This window comes from Nicotiana sylvestris, chromosome 6 (assembly GCF_000393655.2).
Source record: "Nicotiana sylvestris chromosome 6, ASM39365v2, whole genome shotgun sequence".
NCBI lineage: Eukaryota > Viridiplantae > Streptophyta > Magnoliopsida > Solanales > Solanaceae > Nicotiana > Nicotiana sylvestris.
The window spans coordinates 160,418,532-160,433,596 of NC_091062.1; the positions used below are offsets into that span (position 1 = coordinate 160,418,532).

General features: G+C 35.9%; 3 protein-coding genes across 5 annotated transcripts; 2 read left to right on the forward strand and 1 right to left on the reverse strand.

Moving 5' to 3' along the window:
- Nucleotides 1-303: 303 nt before the first annotated feature.
- On the reverse strand, nt 304-7,517 carry LOC104245055 (uncharacterized). 3 transcript variants are annotated; one of them, XM_070150069.1, is made up of 6 exons: nt 7,304-7,517; nt 3,941-5,318; nt 2,622-2,831; nt 2,302-2,352; nt 980-1,174; nt 304-391 (listed from the first exon to the last, which is right to left on the reverse strand). In XM_070150069.1, the coding sequence occupies exons 2-5, from the start codon at nt 4,119-4,121 to the stop codon at nt 987-989; spliced, it is 630 nt and encodes a 209-aa protein (XP_070006170.1). In that variant the 5' UTR covers nt 4,122-5,318; nt 7,304-7,517; the 3' UTR covers nt 304-391; nt 980-986. The 3 variants fall into 3 exon arrangements, with proteins under 3 accessions (XP_070006170.1, XP_070006169.1, XP_070006171.1); XM_070150068.1 differs by lacking the exon at nt 304-391 and having other exon boundaries at nt 848-1,174; XM_070150070.1 differs by lacking the exons at nt 304-391; nt 2,302-2,352 and having other exon boundaries at nt 848-1,174.
- Nucleotides 7,518-9,826: 2,309 nt separating this feature from the next.
- On the forward strand, nt 9,827-10,663 carry LOC138871562 (uncharacterized). Its single transcript, XM_070149448.1, has one exon. The coding sequence runs from the start codon at nt 9,827-9,829 to the stop codon at nt 10,661-10,663; it is 837 nt and encodes a 278-aa protein (XP_070005549.1).
- A 2,437-nt stretch (nt 10,664-13,100) lies between these two features.
- Nucleotides 13,101-13,700, forward strand: LOC138871563 (uncharacterized). The gene has a single exon (XM_070149449.1). The coding sequence runs from the start codon at nt 13,101-13,103 to the stop codon at nt 13,698-13,700; it is 600 nt and encodes a 199-aa protein (XP_070005550.1).
- The last annotated feature ends 1,365 nt before the right edge of the window (nt 13,701-15,065 follow it).

A 15,065-nucleotide genomic window follows, 5' to 3' on the forward strand; every position in this document is an offset into this window, starting at 1 on the left:
TTTAACGTCGCCAGCTCGACTTATTTTAAAAATTAGGCAAAAAGGAGTGTTGAAGCCCGTTTGTCAAAGAATCTGCTGATATAAGGCTTCAAACGATGACTGTTTACTTTGAATTTGTCTCCCCCATCTGCATGTTGTATTTCAATGGTACCATATGGGGTAATCTCTATTATTGTGTATGGTCATGTCCAATGTGACTTAAACTTTCCTAGAAATAATCTCAATCGGCTATTGTACAATAGAACATGATTCCCAACTTTAAAATCTTTATGGCGGATGAGCTTGTCATGCCATTTTTTTGTCGTTTCCTTGTACAATTTAGCATTTTCGTATGCTGTAAGTCTGAACTCTTCCAACTCATCAAGTTGCAATAGACGATTTTTACCTGCATCTGGCAAGTTTAGATTCAATAATTTTATAGCCCAATATGCTTTATGTTCTAATTCCACAGGTAAATGACAAGCTTTTACAAAAACTAGCCTATAAGGAGATGTGCCTATGGGAGTTTTGAAAGCAGTTTTGTATGCCCATAAAGCATCATCTATCTTTAAAGACCAATCTTTTCGAGAAGAACCAACAGTTTTTTCTAAAATTCTTTTTAATTCTCTATTGGATACTTCAACTTGCCCGCTTGTTTGAGCATGATATGGAGTTCCTATTTTATGAGTTACTCCATATTTTAACAGCAAACTAGCAAATTGTCTATTTATAAAATGAGTTCCTTGATCACTTATCATAACTCATGGAGTTCCAAATCTAGAAAAAATATTTTTTTTGAGAAAAGCACAAACAATATGAACATCATTTTTTCTAGTAGCAACTGCTTCTACCTATTTTGAAATGTAGTCAACAGCGGCCAAAATATATTCATAGCCATTTGAAGGAGGAAAAGGACCCATAAAATCAATGCCCCATACATCAAAGATTTCACACACAAAAATAGAGTTAAGAGGCATTTTGTCCCTTTTTGAAATGTTACCGATTCTCTAGCATTTATCGCAAGTGGCAACATAATTCCTTGCATCTTTGAATAGAGTAGGCCAGTAAAATCCAACTTCAAGTACTTTAGCTGTTGTCTTTCTTCCTCCATAGTGTCCTCCTACAACCCCATCATGGCAGTGACTTAAAATGTTGTTCATTTCTATTTCCGGCACACATCTCCTGATTATGTCATCTGCACAAAATTTAAACAAGTAAGAATCTTCCCAGTAATAATGTCTTGCTTCTTTTTTAAGTTTTTTCTTTTGTTCATAAGAAAGATCTTTTGGAATCCATCTTCCGGCCAAATAGTTGGCAATATCAACGAACCAAGGTGGTCGATCTATAATAGTTGTGACTGAAAATATATGTTCATTGGGAAATCCCTCTTTTATATCTTCTATATCAGTAGGAGGATTTTCCAAACGAGACAAATGATCAGCTACCTGATTCTCAAAACCTTTTCGAACTTTTATTTTAAGATCGAATTCTTGCAAAAGGAGTATCTATCTTAGCAATCTGGGTCTAGCATCCTTCTTTGCTAAGAGGTACTTTAAAGCTGCATGATCAGTATAAATTGTAACCTTTGTTCCTATCAAATAGGAACGAAATTTGTCAAATGCAAATACTACCGCAAGTAGTTCTTTCTCAGTTGTAGCATAATTCTTCTGAGCTTCATTGAGGGTTCTACTGGCATAGTAAATAGGCCTGAAAATCTTGTCTCTCTTTTGTCCCAATATCGCTCCAACTGTTATATCACTTGCATCACACATTATTTTAAATGGTTCTCTCCAATCAGGAGAAATAACAATTGGAACATTAGTCAAATGTTCCTTGAGAATCTTAAATGCTTTTTTGCAATCATCTGAAAATTCAAACTTCACATCTTTCGTCAGTAGGTTAGTTAGAGGTTTTGAGATTTTTGAAAAATATTTATAAACCTTCTATAAAAACCTGCATGCCCTAAGAAACTTCTAATGCCTTTAACAGTGGTAGGAGGGGGTAATCCTGTTATAAGATCAATTTTAGCTTTATCAACTTCTATCCTTTTCACAGAAATTTTATGTCCTAAAACAATTCTCTCTGTTACCATGAAATGACATTTTTTCCAATTAAGAACTAAATTGGTCTTTTCACACCTTTTAAGCACCAAAGTTAAATTATAGAGACAATCTTCAAATGTCTTACTAAAAAGTATGAAATCATCCATAAATATTTCAAGAAACTTTTCAGTCATATCTGAGAAAATTGCTGACATACAACGCTGAAATGTAGCGGGAGCATTGCATAGTCCAAATGGCATTCTTCGGTAAGCATACGTACCTTGGGGCATGTGAATGTGGTTTTCTCTTGTTCTTCTGGATAAATTGGTATCTGATTATACCCAGAATATCCGTCAAGAAAACAGTAAAAATCATGGCATGCAACTTTTTCAAGCATTTGATCAATAAAGGGCAAATAAAAATGATCTTTCCTTGTGGCATTATTAAATCATCTGTAATCAATACAGACTCTCCATCATGTGACTGTTCTAGTAGGTATGAGTTCATTATTTTTATTTTTTATTACTGCCATACCTCCTTTCTTTGGTACTACCTATATAGGACTCACTCAAGGACTGTCAGATATTGGATAAATGATACCTGCTGCTACACGTTTCACCACTTCTTTCTTGATGACTTCCTGTATTGCTGAGTTTAGTCTCCTCTGGGGTTGGACTATTGGCTTGTAATTATCCTCCATAAGAATCATATGCATGCAAATAGCTGGACTGATTCCATTGATATCGGCTATAGTCCACCCTAAGACTTTTTTGTGTTTTCTCAGGACTCCAATCAGTTTGCTTTCCTGTTCTATAGTCAAAGAAGATGAAATGATTACTGAAAATAATTCAGGTTCAAGAAACACATACTTTAAATGAGAGGGAAGTTCTTTGAGTTTAATTTTTAATTGAACTCCTTCTTGTGAGACTTTCTCATTCTCTGACTCATATTTCAGCTTCTTCTCTAATTACGGGGTTATCATCACTTATGGTACTTGACCTAGCTAAACATCTCTCCAATGAATCAGTAATTAACTGATTATCTTTGTATTCGTCTACAAGGTCATCTAGTAAGTCTATTTGAAAATAAGATGATGATGACTCATCCCCAAGAATTTTCATCATTTTTTTGCATGTCAAAAATCACTCTTTCCTCATCAACTCGCAATATTAATTGTCCTTGATGAACATCAATAATTGCTCTCCCTGTTGCAAGAAGTGATCTACCTAAAATAAATGGTACCTCAGTATTTTCTTCCATTTCAAGCACTATAAAATCTACTGGAAATACAAATTTGTCAACTCTAACAAGGATATTTTCAATAATTCCTTTTGGTCCTTTAGTACTTTGATCAGCTAATTAAAGAGACACGCCAATATCTTTTATTTCACCAAGTTCTAATTTCTTGAAAATTGAAAAAGGTATTAGATTTATTAAGGCACCTGAATCACATAACGCCATTTCAAAGTGAGTACCTCCCACGGTACAAGAAATTGTAAAACTTCCTGGATCACCAAGTTTCTGTGGGAGCTTATTTTGAAGTATATCACTACATTTTTCTGTAAGTTTAACCACTGAAACTTCTTCCAATTTTCTTTTACTTGACAAAATTTCTTTGAGAAATTTAGCATATGAAGGCATTTTTGTCAAAGCATATGTGAAAGGTATGTTAATGTAAAGTTGCTTTAAAATATCTAGAAACTTTGAAAACTGTTTGTCAAGCTTTTCTCTTTTCATCTTTTGGGGAAAAGGGAGAGGTACAGAGTGAGGATTTGTTATCAATTCATTTTCTTGTACATTTTTCCCTTTATTCTTTTGTTCTTTTGGAAACTTATATTCTATTTTATTCTCACCTTCAGTTACCTTTTCCACTTATGGCTTTCCTTTTCTATCTGCATATGGATCATCAAGAGATTTACCTGATCGTAGAGAGATGACTTTGAGGTGTTCTTTTGGATTTTTCTCAGTGTTGCTTGGTAGAGCACCTTGAATTTGTCCAGACATGAGGGTTGCTAATTGGCTTACCTGAATTTCCAAATTCTTGATAGCTGAATGTTGACTTTTAACCTTCTCGTTAGTAGCCTTAATGAATTTGTACATCAGGTCTTCAAGGCTTTGTTGATGAGCTCTTTGGGGCTACTGCTAATATTGTTGATGATTATATTGCCCTCTCTTTTGATTTTGAAAACCAGGTGGTCCCTGTACCTGCTGCTTTTGATTAAAAAATCTTTGAGGATTTTCAACACCATTAGGATTACTCCACTAAAATCCTGGATGTTTTTGTGCCATGGGACTACCAAATGAGTAATTATTTTTATAACCAATCACATTTACCTGTTCTTTATTTTGTGTTGAAGCTTGACATTCATGACTTGGATGATTACCTTGAAAAACATTATAATTCTCAGGTTGGTTTGATGAGTGAGCACCTACCTGAAAGGCCTCAACTTTTTGTGTTAAGTTTGTAATTTGTTGTGTCAATGAATTCAAAGCTTCAACTTGATTTACTCCTACTGTTTTCTTGATAATCATTCTGTCTGAGGGCCATTGAACAACATTTTCCGAAATCTCATTAAGCAATTGCATTGCTTCTACAGTAGTTTTTCTCATTATTGATCCTCCTGATGCTGCATCAATTACATTTCTAGAAGAGGGTTTAAGACCGTGATAGAAAATATATAAAATGTCAGGGTCTTGGATACCATGATGTGGGCATTTTTTAACATTGCTGCTAATGTTTCCCATGCCCGGTATACAGATTCAGAATCTGTCTGCATAAAATTATTGATTTCTTGCTTCATTTTAAATGTTTTTGCAGGTGAAAAATATTTATTAAGAAATGTTTGGGTCATTTGGTCCCATGTGGTAATGGAACCTCTTGGTAGACTTCGCAACCATGTTTCGGCTTCACCTTTTAATGAAAAAGGAAAAAGCCACAACCTGATAGCATCTGTTGTGACTCCATTATACCTGCAAGTTTCAACTAATTCAAGAAAATCAATTAAATGGGTGTGAGGATCTTCACTCGCATCACCAGTAAAATGATATGACTGTTGAATGGTTTGAATCAAGCCTGTACAGATTTCAAAGTTGTTTGCTGCAATTGGTGATCTCCTCACACTTGATTCTCCTTCGAAATGATCTGGCCTTGCATAATCTCTGAGTATTTTGTCACGTCGTGGAGCCACTTCATCGAACTATTCTTTCACTTGATATGGTGGAAGTTGGTTATTGTTAGGCTCTTCATTCTACATTTCTTCACAAGCTATACTTTGAGGAGATGATGTTTGTCCTTTCCTGCGCAATCGAAGAGATTTTTCAATTTTTGGATCGTAATTCGCCAACTCTTTTGTAAAAGAGTGGGTCATAAACTACCTAAAATCCTTAAAGCAAAGATTTTATTTTTTTTAATTTATGAAAAGAGCTAGCTGATTATAAAAGAGCTAGCTGAAATCCTACCACTATTACTACTACTACTACTACTACTACTACTAGTGCTACTACTACTACTAGTGCTACTCCTACTGCTACTGCTACTCCTACTACTACTCCTACTGCTACGGCTACTCCTACTGCTACTGCTACTCCTACTGCTACTGCTGCTGCTGCTACTGCTGCTAATGCTACTGCTGTTGCTACTGTTGCTACTGCTACTGCTGCTATTGCTACTGCTACTGCTACTGCTACTGCTACTGTTGTTGCTACTACTGTTGCTACTACCTACTACTGCTACTACTACTGTTGTTGCTGCTACTACTACTACGTTTATCTATTCTACATACGTTTCTTGTTTTAATTACTATTTGAGAAAATCAGAAAGAGTTGAATTGTAAATTAACTAACTAAAAATGTATAAATAGAGTAATAGAAAATATTTTGTTTTTCACAAATATAATAAAAGGTGTTGGGATCTTGACTTCACTTAATATTTCTATTATATAGTAGAATTATTATTCTTCAATTTCTATTTCTCAAAAAGGTATAAATGGCTCTCACGATTACAAATATATATTATTACTCAAGTTGAATAATTAATTGCACTCCTCTCGGTTATACAAATTAATCTTCAAAATAGTAATACTAAAGAACCAGAAATATATGATTGAACTAAAACATGCTCTTGATAGTAAGTCCCTTTCGGTTACCCTACTCGTTATAACTGATTATTAAACCATTCGCCTCTCTCGATTACAAATAAGTGTAAAATTAATTATAACATAAAAGAGATAGATGTTACTGAATAAATATTAATATTTATCAATACTACATTTAACTATATTATTTCTTCCGCCTCTCTCGATTACAGAATTAATAAACAGTTAATATGTAGAACAAGATAGATAGATGTTAATAAATTAAATAACGTCTAACTGTAAAAGCAGATAAAAGTTAAATAAATTTTAGCTCAAGCATGTGAATTTAAGGAATAATATCTACTATTATATAGAAATATTAAGATCCGTCTTTCTCCCAACACAAGAAAAGTTACTCCATACTGGAACTAGTACTAACAATGGAAATATTTTTGTCCATTAAATAAGAAAGTAGAAAGAAATATTCAAGAAGAATAATTCCCCTTATTTAATTACAAGCAGGAACTAGAGTAATTTCCTACACAGGAATTTATTTGGAAACAACAACTAAACCACTATTGTGATTTAAAAGAAAAGATAACTCGATACTAGTGAAAGAAATAAAACAGAGAAGCTTATTAAGAATTTGGATTCAGATTTCTAGCTCTAAGCTTTCTCTCCACTGCGATGCTCTTCTGATCGACAACATCTTCTTATATAAGAAAATTTCATGATGACTTCTCGATTTGGTGCTAGATTTCCATGGCAAATCTAGATTTTGCATTTGCAGATATGAGAATTCGAATTCTCGATTTGGTGCTAGATTTCAATGGAAAGTCTAGATTTTGAATTTGCAGAGATGAAAATTCTGCAATTCTAAGTTTAGATTTCATCGATTTCATCATGGCAAATCGAGACTTGGTGCATTGTCATGGCAGTAATGAATCATAGCTCGATCTTACACTTCTTTGTTGTATTTTTCTTGAATATTTATTTTTCTTTTTTCATGTTGTGCACAATAATTCTGCTATAATTATTCCTGCAAAATAAAGTTAAGAATATGGAGGAAACATGATAATTTATATGTTTTTATGAGAGAATTTACGTGGTTAACATCTGGTTAAATGTACTTATCAAATTCTCCCATACTTAAAGTTTTACTCATCCTCGAAAAAAGAAAATAAATGAACACAGTAACTAAACACTTACGTGAAATCATGAGAGGTTTTGACATAGAAGAATTGACTAAGACCAATCCACGAGTTCAAACAACTTTTAACTGTACTCATGTTCACCTATTGAGAACTGAAATCATAATATTTTCTATTCCCAAGTGTGTCTCACTGAATGAAGAGAGATGCTCATATATTACATAATATATAGATATAAGATCAAAGAAGGGCATAGATAAAAAATGCGCTCATTCTCAACAAAGAAGTACCTCAAGCTACTGGAAATAATCATAAGCTTGACTATCATGTGGTTCTCCACTAATATAGGAGTCTCTGAGTTAAGATCATGTAGGACTTTTGCAAGGTTGTAAAGTAGGCTTAGGAATAGGTAGGATACATATAGATAATAGTGACTTAAATTCCCTATGGGCACTATACATTAATTTTATTTCTTAAGTACAATCGCCTTTCATCTCATTTAAACAATAAACCTCTATTTTGTTTCATCCCTTTCAATTTTTTTATGGAGTCGCCAACGTTTCTTTGTTGCTATTTTTTTTTTTTGAAATTCAGAAGTAACTATTTTTTTTCAAAACAAAACAACATCTCAAAAGATCAACAACCTCAAATAATTATTCTTTCACCAATTATTTTTGCAATTACACCTCACGCCCAGATTTTTATATTCAGATCAACTCTTAAAGTGCCCAAAAGGGAATTGGATGAACAAAGAACAAATCATAACAACAAACAGGCTAAGGGTTAAAGCTTGGTGACCAACAAAATAGAGATAATTTATTTAGGCTCAACTGGGCTAACTATGGATAAAAATCATTAAGGTAGGTCAATTTAGGCTATGGCGCAACAAAGAAGGCCTACGTTTATTTCTTTACTCAAAGATCTGCCTAGAATTTCGCGTCAATCCACATTTAAGGCAAGTTCTAGAATTCCAGATAAGCAGGAGAACTAGACAATAGAGCTAATTGCACAATACACTTGGGCCAACGAAAACTATGATTTTAATCACCAATAAGTAAGCATGAGCTTAGAAAAGTGATCATAAAACCCGTGAATGGTACTTAATCAAATTCGTCTTTTCTAAGTGTCATGATTTTCAAGTCAAATCAAATTTAGCCAACTTATTTACCAAAACAAGTTAAAAAGTCCTAAAAAATGTTCAGTTCAAAATATTACGACCATGGCAAAGAACTGAACAAGAAATCCATGGAAGTACATGAAATAAGTTACCTTAAGAATAAGGCAACTCAATTTTTTTAATTTTTTTTTAAATTTATAATTTTACTAAAAACACATTTTCCAATTGTAAAATATACTCTTTTTTCATATTTAACCGAAAAAAAACTTAAAAGAAATACATATATAACTAACATATTCCTCTGCCCCTAGCTTAAATAATGTCATGTCCTCATGACAAATAAATTAAAAGTAAAAGGAGATAAAGTAATCAGTTGTAAATAAAATAAATCTGGCTTTACCTGGTGCCATTGGTAAGGGGCCGACGATGTCCATCCCCCATTTCATGAACGGCCATGGTGATAAGACTGAATGCAGATGTTTACCAGGTTGGTAAATCTTCGGCGCAAACCTTTGGCATTTGTCACATCTTTGAACGAATTCCTTGGTGTCCTTCTCCATGTTGTCCTAATAGTAGCCTGCCCTGATCACTTTTCGAACTAAAGAATCAGCGCTGGAATGATTTCCACAAGTGCCCTCGTGGATTTCTCGAAGAACATAATCGGTGTCTCCTGGTCCCAAGCATACTGCTAGAGGTCTGTCGAAGGTCCTTCTATATAGTGTTCCATTCTTGTCGAGTGAAAATCGAGTTGCTTTGGCTCGGATGTCCCTCAATTCCTTTGGATCTGTGGGCAGCTTCCCGCTTTTCAAATAGTCGATTTGGATCTATGGGCAGCTTCCCGCTTTTCAAATAGTTGATATATTTATTCCTCCAATCCCATGTTAGACTTGTCGAGTTGATCTCAGTATGGCCTTCCTCGATCATCAATTTGGACAACTGTATAACAGCCCCTGGGAGTATGTCATCTTCTTCTACTGACGACCCCAGGTTCGCGAGTGCATCAGCCTCGCTGTTCTGATCTCGGGGAATGTGGACTAGAGTCCATTCTTTGAAATTATGCAATATGACCTAAAGTTCATCTAAGTGTCTTTGCATCCTGTCTTCTCGAACCTCGAAGCTCCCATTCACTTGGTTAACTACCAGGAGGGAGTTGCATTTTGCTTCGATGACTTCTGCTCCTAGGCTCTTGGTGTCACGACCCCGGTTCGTCCTCCGTGAACCATCGTGACGGCACCTAGTCTCTACGACTAGGTAAGCCTAAATTTCGGAAGATAAACCAAAATTTGCAGAAGTAAAATAATTTAAAACAGGAATAAAGTAATAATAGTGTTTAAATGTGCCACTCGGCATACACCATATTTAACTCTCAATACCAATACGTAACTCCAAGACCCGAATTCCTCAGGATCCTCCGATTACTCTCTCCTAAAAAACCCTAAAACTTGATGCCTAAACCTAGCTGCCATGGCCACGCCAGCCACTGCCCAGCCTTCAATGGAGGTTGGGCAGTCGTCTTCCCCGCCTATAACATCCCCCCAACCATCTACAATCCCAAATCCAATCCAAAATTACGCAAATCTCCTTAAACCTAATGCATTAAATGCTCCCATGCAAACTGTTCCTAACGTAGCCATAAAACATATTGAATATCTGCATGGGGAACCAATCGTGAGATGGAAGAAGCAAGAATTAAGGCAGTCCATCGCACAACAAGGCTTGAACCTGGCAGTGTTGGGTAAGTTTTCTTATGGGAAGCCTGGAATTCATGATTTACGTAAAGCATTGCCTACACAATGTGAATTAAAAGGCCCATGCTCAGTTGGCCTTATTGAGCACAACCATGTTTTGATCAAGCTTTCATTAATGGAGGATTATATTCATCTACTATCCAAGCCTGCTTATTACTTGAAGATCTATAATGAGATGTGGCAGATGCGATGCACCAAGTGGAATCCATGGTGGAAAGTTAATGAAGAAACACCTATTGCAATAGCTTGGATTTCATTTCAAGATTTGCCTCCTAACTTTTTTGGGAAGGAGTTTGTTTTTTCTTTAGCTAGGGCAGTAAGGAGGCCATTACATGTTGATTTAGCCACTCAAAATTGTACAAGGCCAAGTTGTGCAAAGGTGAAAGTAGAGGTGAATTTACTAGCTAATTTATCTCAAAGAATAAAGATTGTAGAGGAAGAAGATGAGACTGGGCCGGAGGAGTTCAAGTGGATTAAGATTAGGTATGATTATATGCCTAAGTACTGCAAATATTGTAAAAACAAAGACACTAGGAAGAGGAATGCTGGGTGATTAATCCAGGGTTGAGGAAGTTTGAGGAACAAGCTAATGATATGAGGAAAGAACAAGAAGGTACAAGCAAGGAGCTAGTAGGTACTGTTGCAAATTCAACTAAGGTTCTATCAAGTGGTAGAGTGGTGGGAAAGCCACGTGTTAGTCAAGCCAAGCAGGAATGGATGCAAGCTAGAAAGAACAAATATCAAAGGGATAAAAGAGGGCATATTATTGATGACAAGCAAGGAAAGGAAGGTGGCAAAGGTAAAGGTAAGACAAAACTGGAGGAAGTGACAACCAGAAACAAGTTTAATGCATTGGAGGTGGAGGAGGTTACAAATCCTCCTTTACAAATTACGGAAGGCAAAGGAGTGGATCATTTCAATGGTAAGAAGAAAGAACAAAAAGAAAAATAATCCAAGATGGTGCAGGAGAAGGTGCAGGAGAAGGAACATCAGTTCAAGGCCGGATTAGTAAATCCTAATTCTAGTGTTAATGGGAATAGGAATGTTACTGAGGTGAAGAATCCTAAACCAACTGGAGAAGGGAGTCAAGGGGAGTTAAAGCAGGTGAAGAAGGAGGCAGTTGAAAAGGTACTAGAAATAGAAAATCTGGGAATCCTACTCATAATGGGACTCCAGTAGCAACAACTCAAGGTGGTCATGGAAAAGATATTGGTAGGTCCACGGTTCCTATGGATCAAGAAGCTGCTGAGAAGGCTAAGAAAGAGGCTACAATTGATTGGGTACATAGAACTTTTGGGACAAACAAGGAGGAACTTATGCAGCTGAATGTTACAACTAACCATTCATGTCAAGAGATCCCATCTCAAACGCATGAAGAATCAGGCCAACCAGAGAAATTACATGAATTAAATTCAGCTAAGACATTATGGAGTGATAAGGTGGAGCTCATGGATAATCAGATAGGTGCAGTTCAGTCAAAAGGAGACAAAGAAAAAAGAGACAACAAACACCTTCAAGAAACTGGGAATACTTTAGATACTACAGAAAATTCTGGCAATCCAAAAGCGAGGTTAGACTATAATTTGAACTCTATGAAGTTGAATGTTGGAAAAGAAATTGGAGGAGGTTCAGGAGCATTAAAGGAAGTAGAAAATCAAGATGGTTCAGTTGATGTAAGGATCATTGAGAAGGGCAATGGAACAGTAACTCCCAGTAAAACTGGGGATATTTTAGCGTATGTTGATGGGGTACCTGTATATGCATTGGAGAAAGGACAAGATCAATGTCTTCCTACTAAACTTAGGAAGGATATAGTGTGTTAAATTCAACAAACAGACAATGAGAAGAGGGATGATTCCAATGGAATAGTATCTCAGGCAATTTCTGCTAATATTGCTACAGCAAATCCTAACCTTGGGTCTGTGTATGAGCTTCAGTTTAAATTGATGCAAGAGAAGCTAGGAGACATGGGGAGTAATTCTGAACAGTTTGAAACAGCATTGACACCTTATGAACATGGAGAACAAGCCATAATTACTGGGGATAGTGATGTGTTACCAATGGCATGTTCATTTGGAACTGGATCCCCATTACATATCAAAGTGGATTTACCATTGAAATCTCCTAATCAAGTAATGCACGATCTCATAACTCATCAGTAGTTGCCATTAGACATACAGAATTCTATGGTGGATAAGCAAAAGCAATATGAGGAGGAAGATGATGATGAATCCACTATAGAAAACTTCAAGGGTGTGATGAGAGAAGGGGATGTAACTCCTACAGTATCTACTAAAAGTGGGAAGAAGGGCAAGAAAAATCAACCTAAAGAGCCAGTACAACCTACAAGAATTTTGTCTAGAAGGGCAACCTCTGGAGCTTCAAGATGATGATTAAAACACTTATATGGAATATAAGGTCTGTTAAAATTCAGAAGGCCTTTCAGAGAGTGATCAATATGCAGAAGGAACATGGTTTTTTCATTGTGGCTCTAATGGAGCCTAAACAAATGAAGAAATTTCTGAACAAATATAGAAGAAGATTAGGCATGGAAGCTGTAATCTCTAATGTAAATTGCAAAATTTGGTTGTTTTTTGATTTTGTTGTGGAATGGGATCTTGTGGTTGACACTGGGCAACAAATTACCATCAGAGTGTATCACCAAGACCTTGGTAAATACATTATAATGACATTTGTATATGCTAAGTATTGTTCCTTAGAGAGACTAGAATTATGGGATAGTCTTTATTGTTTGGCTAGTGATATGGAGCTGCCATGGCTAGTAGGTGGTGATTTCAATGTGGTGTTGGGAGAAGAAGAAAAGATAGGAGGCCTACCAGTATATCCACCAGAATATGAAGACTTTGCATTCTGTGTGTAACTCATGTGAATTGTTTGATTTGGGATTCAAAGGCAGTCATTTTACTTGGTGGAATGGGAGACCAAATGAGGAGTGTATATTCAAGAGACTAGACAGAATCCTGGTGAATATGCCTTTTCAGACTCTTTTTCCTACAATTGAAGTAGAACACCTTATTAGAACAGGTTCTGATCATGCACCATTGTTATTGAGTTGTGGTGAGGAATCTTTGAAGTTTGTTAAGCCCTTTAAGCTTTTGAACTTTTGGGCAAATCATGAGACTTTCCTAGATGTAGTAAGGCAGAACTGGATAGCTGATTTTATAGGGGACCCTTTCTTAATGTTTAAGCAGAAGTTGAAAAGAGTCAAGATTGCTCTTTCAAAGTGGAGCAGGCTGACTTATGGAGACATTTTCAAACAACTGGCAATTAGAGAGGATGTGGTAAGAATCAAAGAGATGTTATTTGAAGAAGATTCATCAATAGCAAATAGAATAGTTCTTCAACAGATCCAAGCAGAGTTGAAGAAATATTTAAACATTGAAGAACAATACTGGAAGCAGAAAGCAGGCATGAGATGGTTTGAGGAAGGGGACAGGAATACTAGGTTCTTTCATAATCATGTTAATGGCAAGAGACAAAAGTTGCAACTAAAAAGGATGAAGGTTGCAGATGATACATGGATTGAATCTCCAGAGGCAATGTCTAATGCTGCAGTGGATTTCTTTTAGAAGCAGTTTACTAAAGAGGGTGATCCTACAAGTTTTGAACTACTGAACAATGTTCCTACAATGGTGACAATGGAACAAAATTTGGAGCTATGTAGACTACCTACTAGAGAAGAAGTAAAGGCAGCAGTGTTTGCATTGAGCAGTGAAAGTGCAAGTGGCCCGGATGGTTTTTCAGGTTTGTTTTTTCAATCATGCTGGGATATAATAGGAGAGGATATACACAAAATGTTGATCTTATTCTTTGAGGGTAATCCATTGCCAAAATCAGTCACTCATACAAATCTTGTGTTACTGCCCAAAAACCAAGAGTTCAAACTTTCTCAGATCTGAGACCTATAAGCTTGAGTAACTTTATTAATAAAGTTTTCTCAAGAGTGGTACATGATAGGCTGGAAAAGGTATTACCTTCTTTGATCTCTCCAAACCAATCAGGTTTTGTCAAGGGCAGGAGTATTTTTGAAAATATTTTGTTAACTCAAGAGATTGTTACTGACATAAGGCTGAGGGGGAAACCTGCTAAAGTGGTGATTAATCTAGACATAGCAAAGGCCTATGATAGGGTCTCATGGAAGTTTTTGTTGCATGTATTAAGGAGGATGGGATTTGATGAATGTTTTATTAATATAGTTTGGAATTTGATCTCTAATAACTGGTATTCATTCATGGTTAATGGACAAGCATCAGGGTTCTTTCACTCATCTAGGAGGGTAAAGCAAGGAGATCCTCTTTCACCCGCCTTATTTATCCTATCAGCTGAAGTATTGTCAAGATCTTTGAATAAACTGTTTGAAGATAGAAAATTCAGGGGTTTTGGAATGCCTAAATGGACTGATCCTTTGAATCATCTAGCCTATGCTGATGATACCATCATATTTGCTTCTGCAAATCCTTATTCATTACAGAGAATAGTGGATGTTTTGGTACAATATGAGCAGGTTTCTGGGCAATTGATTGACAAGGCAAAGAGTTCATACTATATGCATACCAAGGTATCTGATATGTTGACAAATGCTGTAGGTAACATCACATGTTTTTCAAAAATGGGAGTTTCCTTTTACCTATCTAGGGTGTCCAATATTCTATTCAAGAAGGAGAAAGGATTACTACAATGATATAAGTCAGAAAGTGAAGGCCAAACTACATTCTTGGAAAGGAAAATTGTTATCATATGGAGGGAAAGCAACATTAATTACCTCTGTGCTACAAAGTATGCCAACACATATACTCTCAGTACTAGATCCACCTAAAAATGTGTTGGAACATTTGCATAAAACATTTGCAAGGTTCTTCTGGAGCAATAAGGCAGAGGGAAGGAGCAGGCATTGGACAAGGTAGCAGAACTTATGTCTCCCTAAAAAAGAAGGA

Coding starts and splice junctions, on each gene's coding strand:
- LOC104245055 (XM_070150069.1), bottom strand. CDS start 4,121: ATGTACAAATTCATTAAGGCTACTAACGAGAAGGTTAAAAGTCAACAT. Junction 2,832..3,940: donor AGTCATCTCTCTACGATCAG/GTAAATCTCTTG, acceptor CTTTGACTATAG/AACAGGAAAGCAAACTGATT. Junction 1,175..2,301: donor CCACATTCACATGCCCCAAG/GTACGTATGCTT, acceptor AATTTTGTGCAG/ATGACATAATCAGGAGATGT.
- LOC138871562 (XM_070149448.1), top strand. CDS start 9,827: ATGGCCACGCCAGCCACTGCCCAGCCTTCAATGGAGGTTGGGCAGTCG.
- LOC138871563 (XM_070149449.1), top strand. CDS start 13,101: ATGCCTTTTCAGACTCTTTTTCCTACAATTGAAGTAGAACACCTTATT.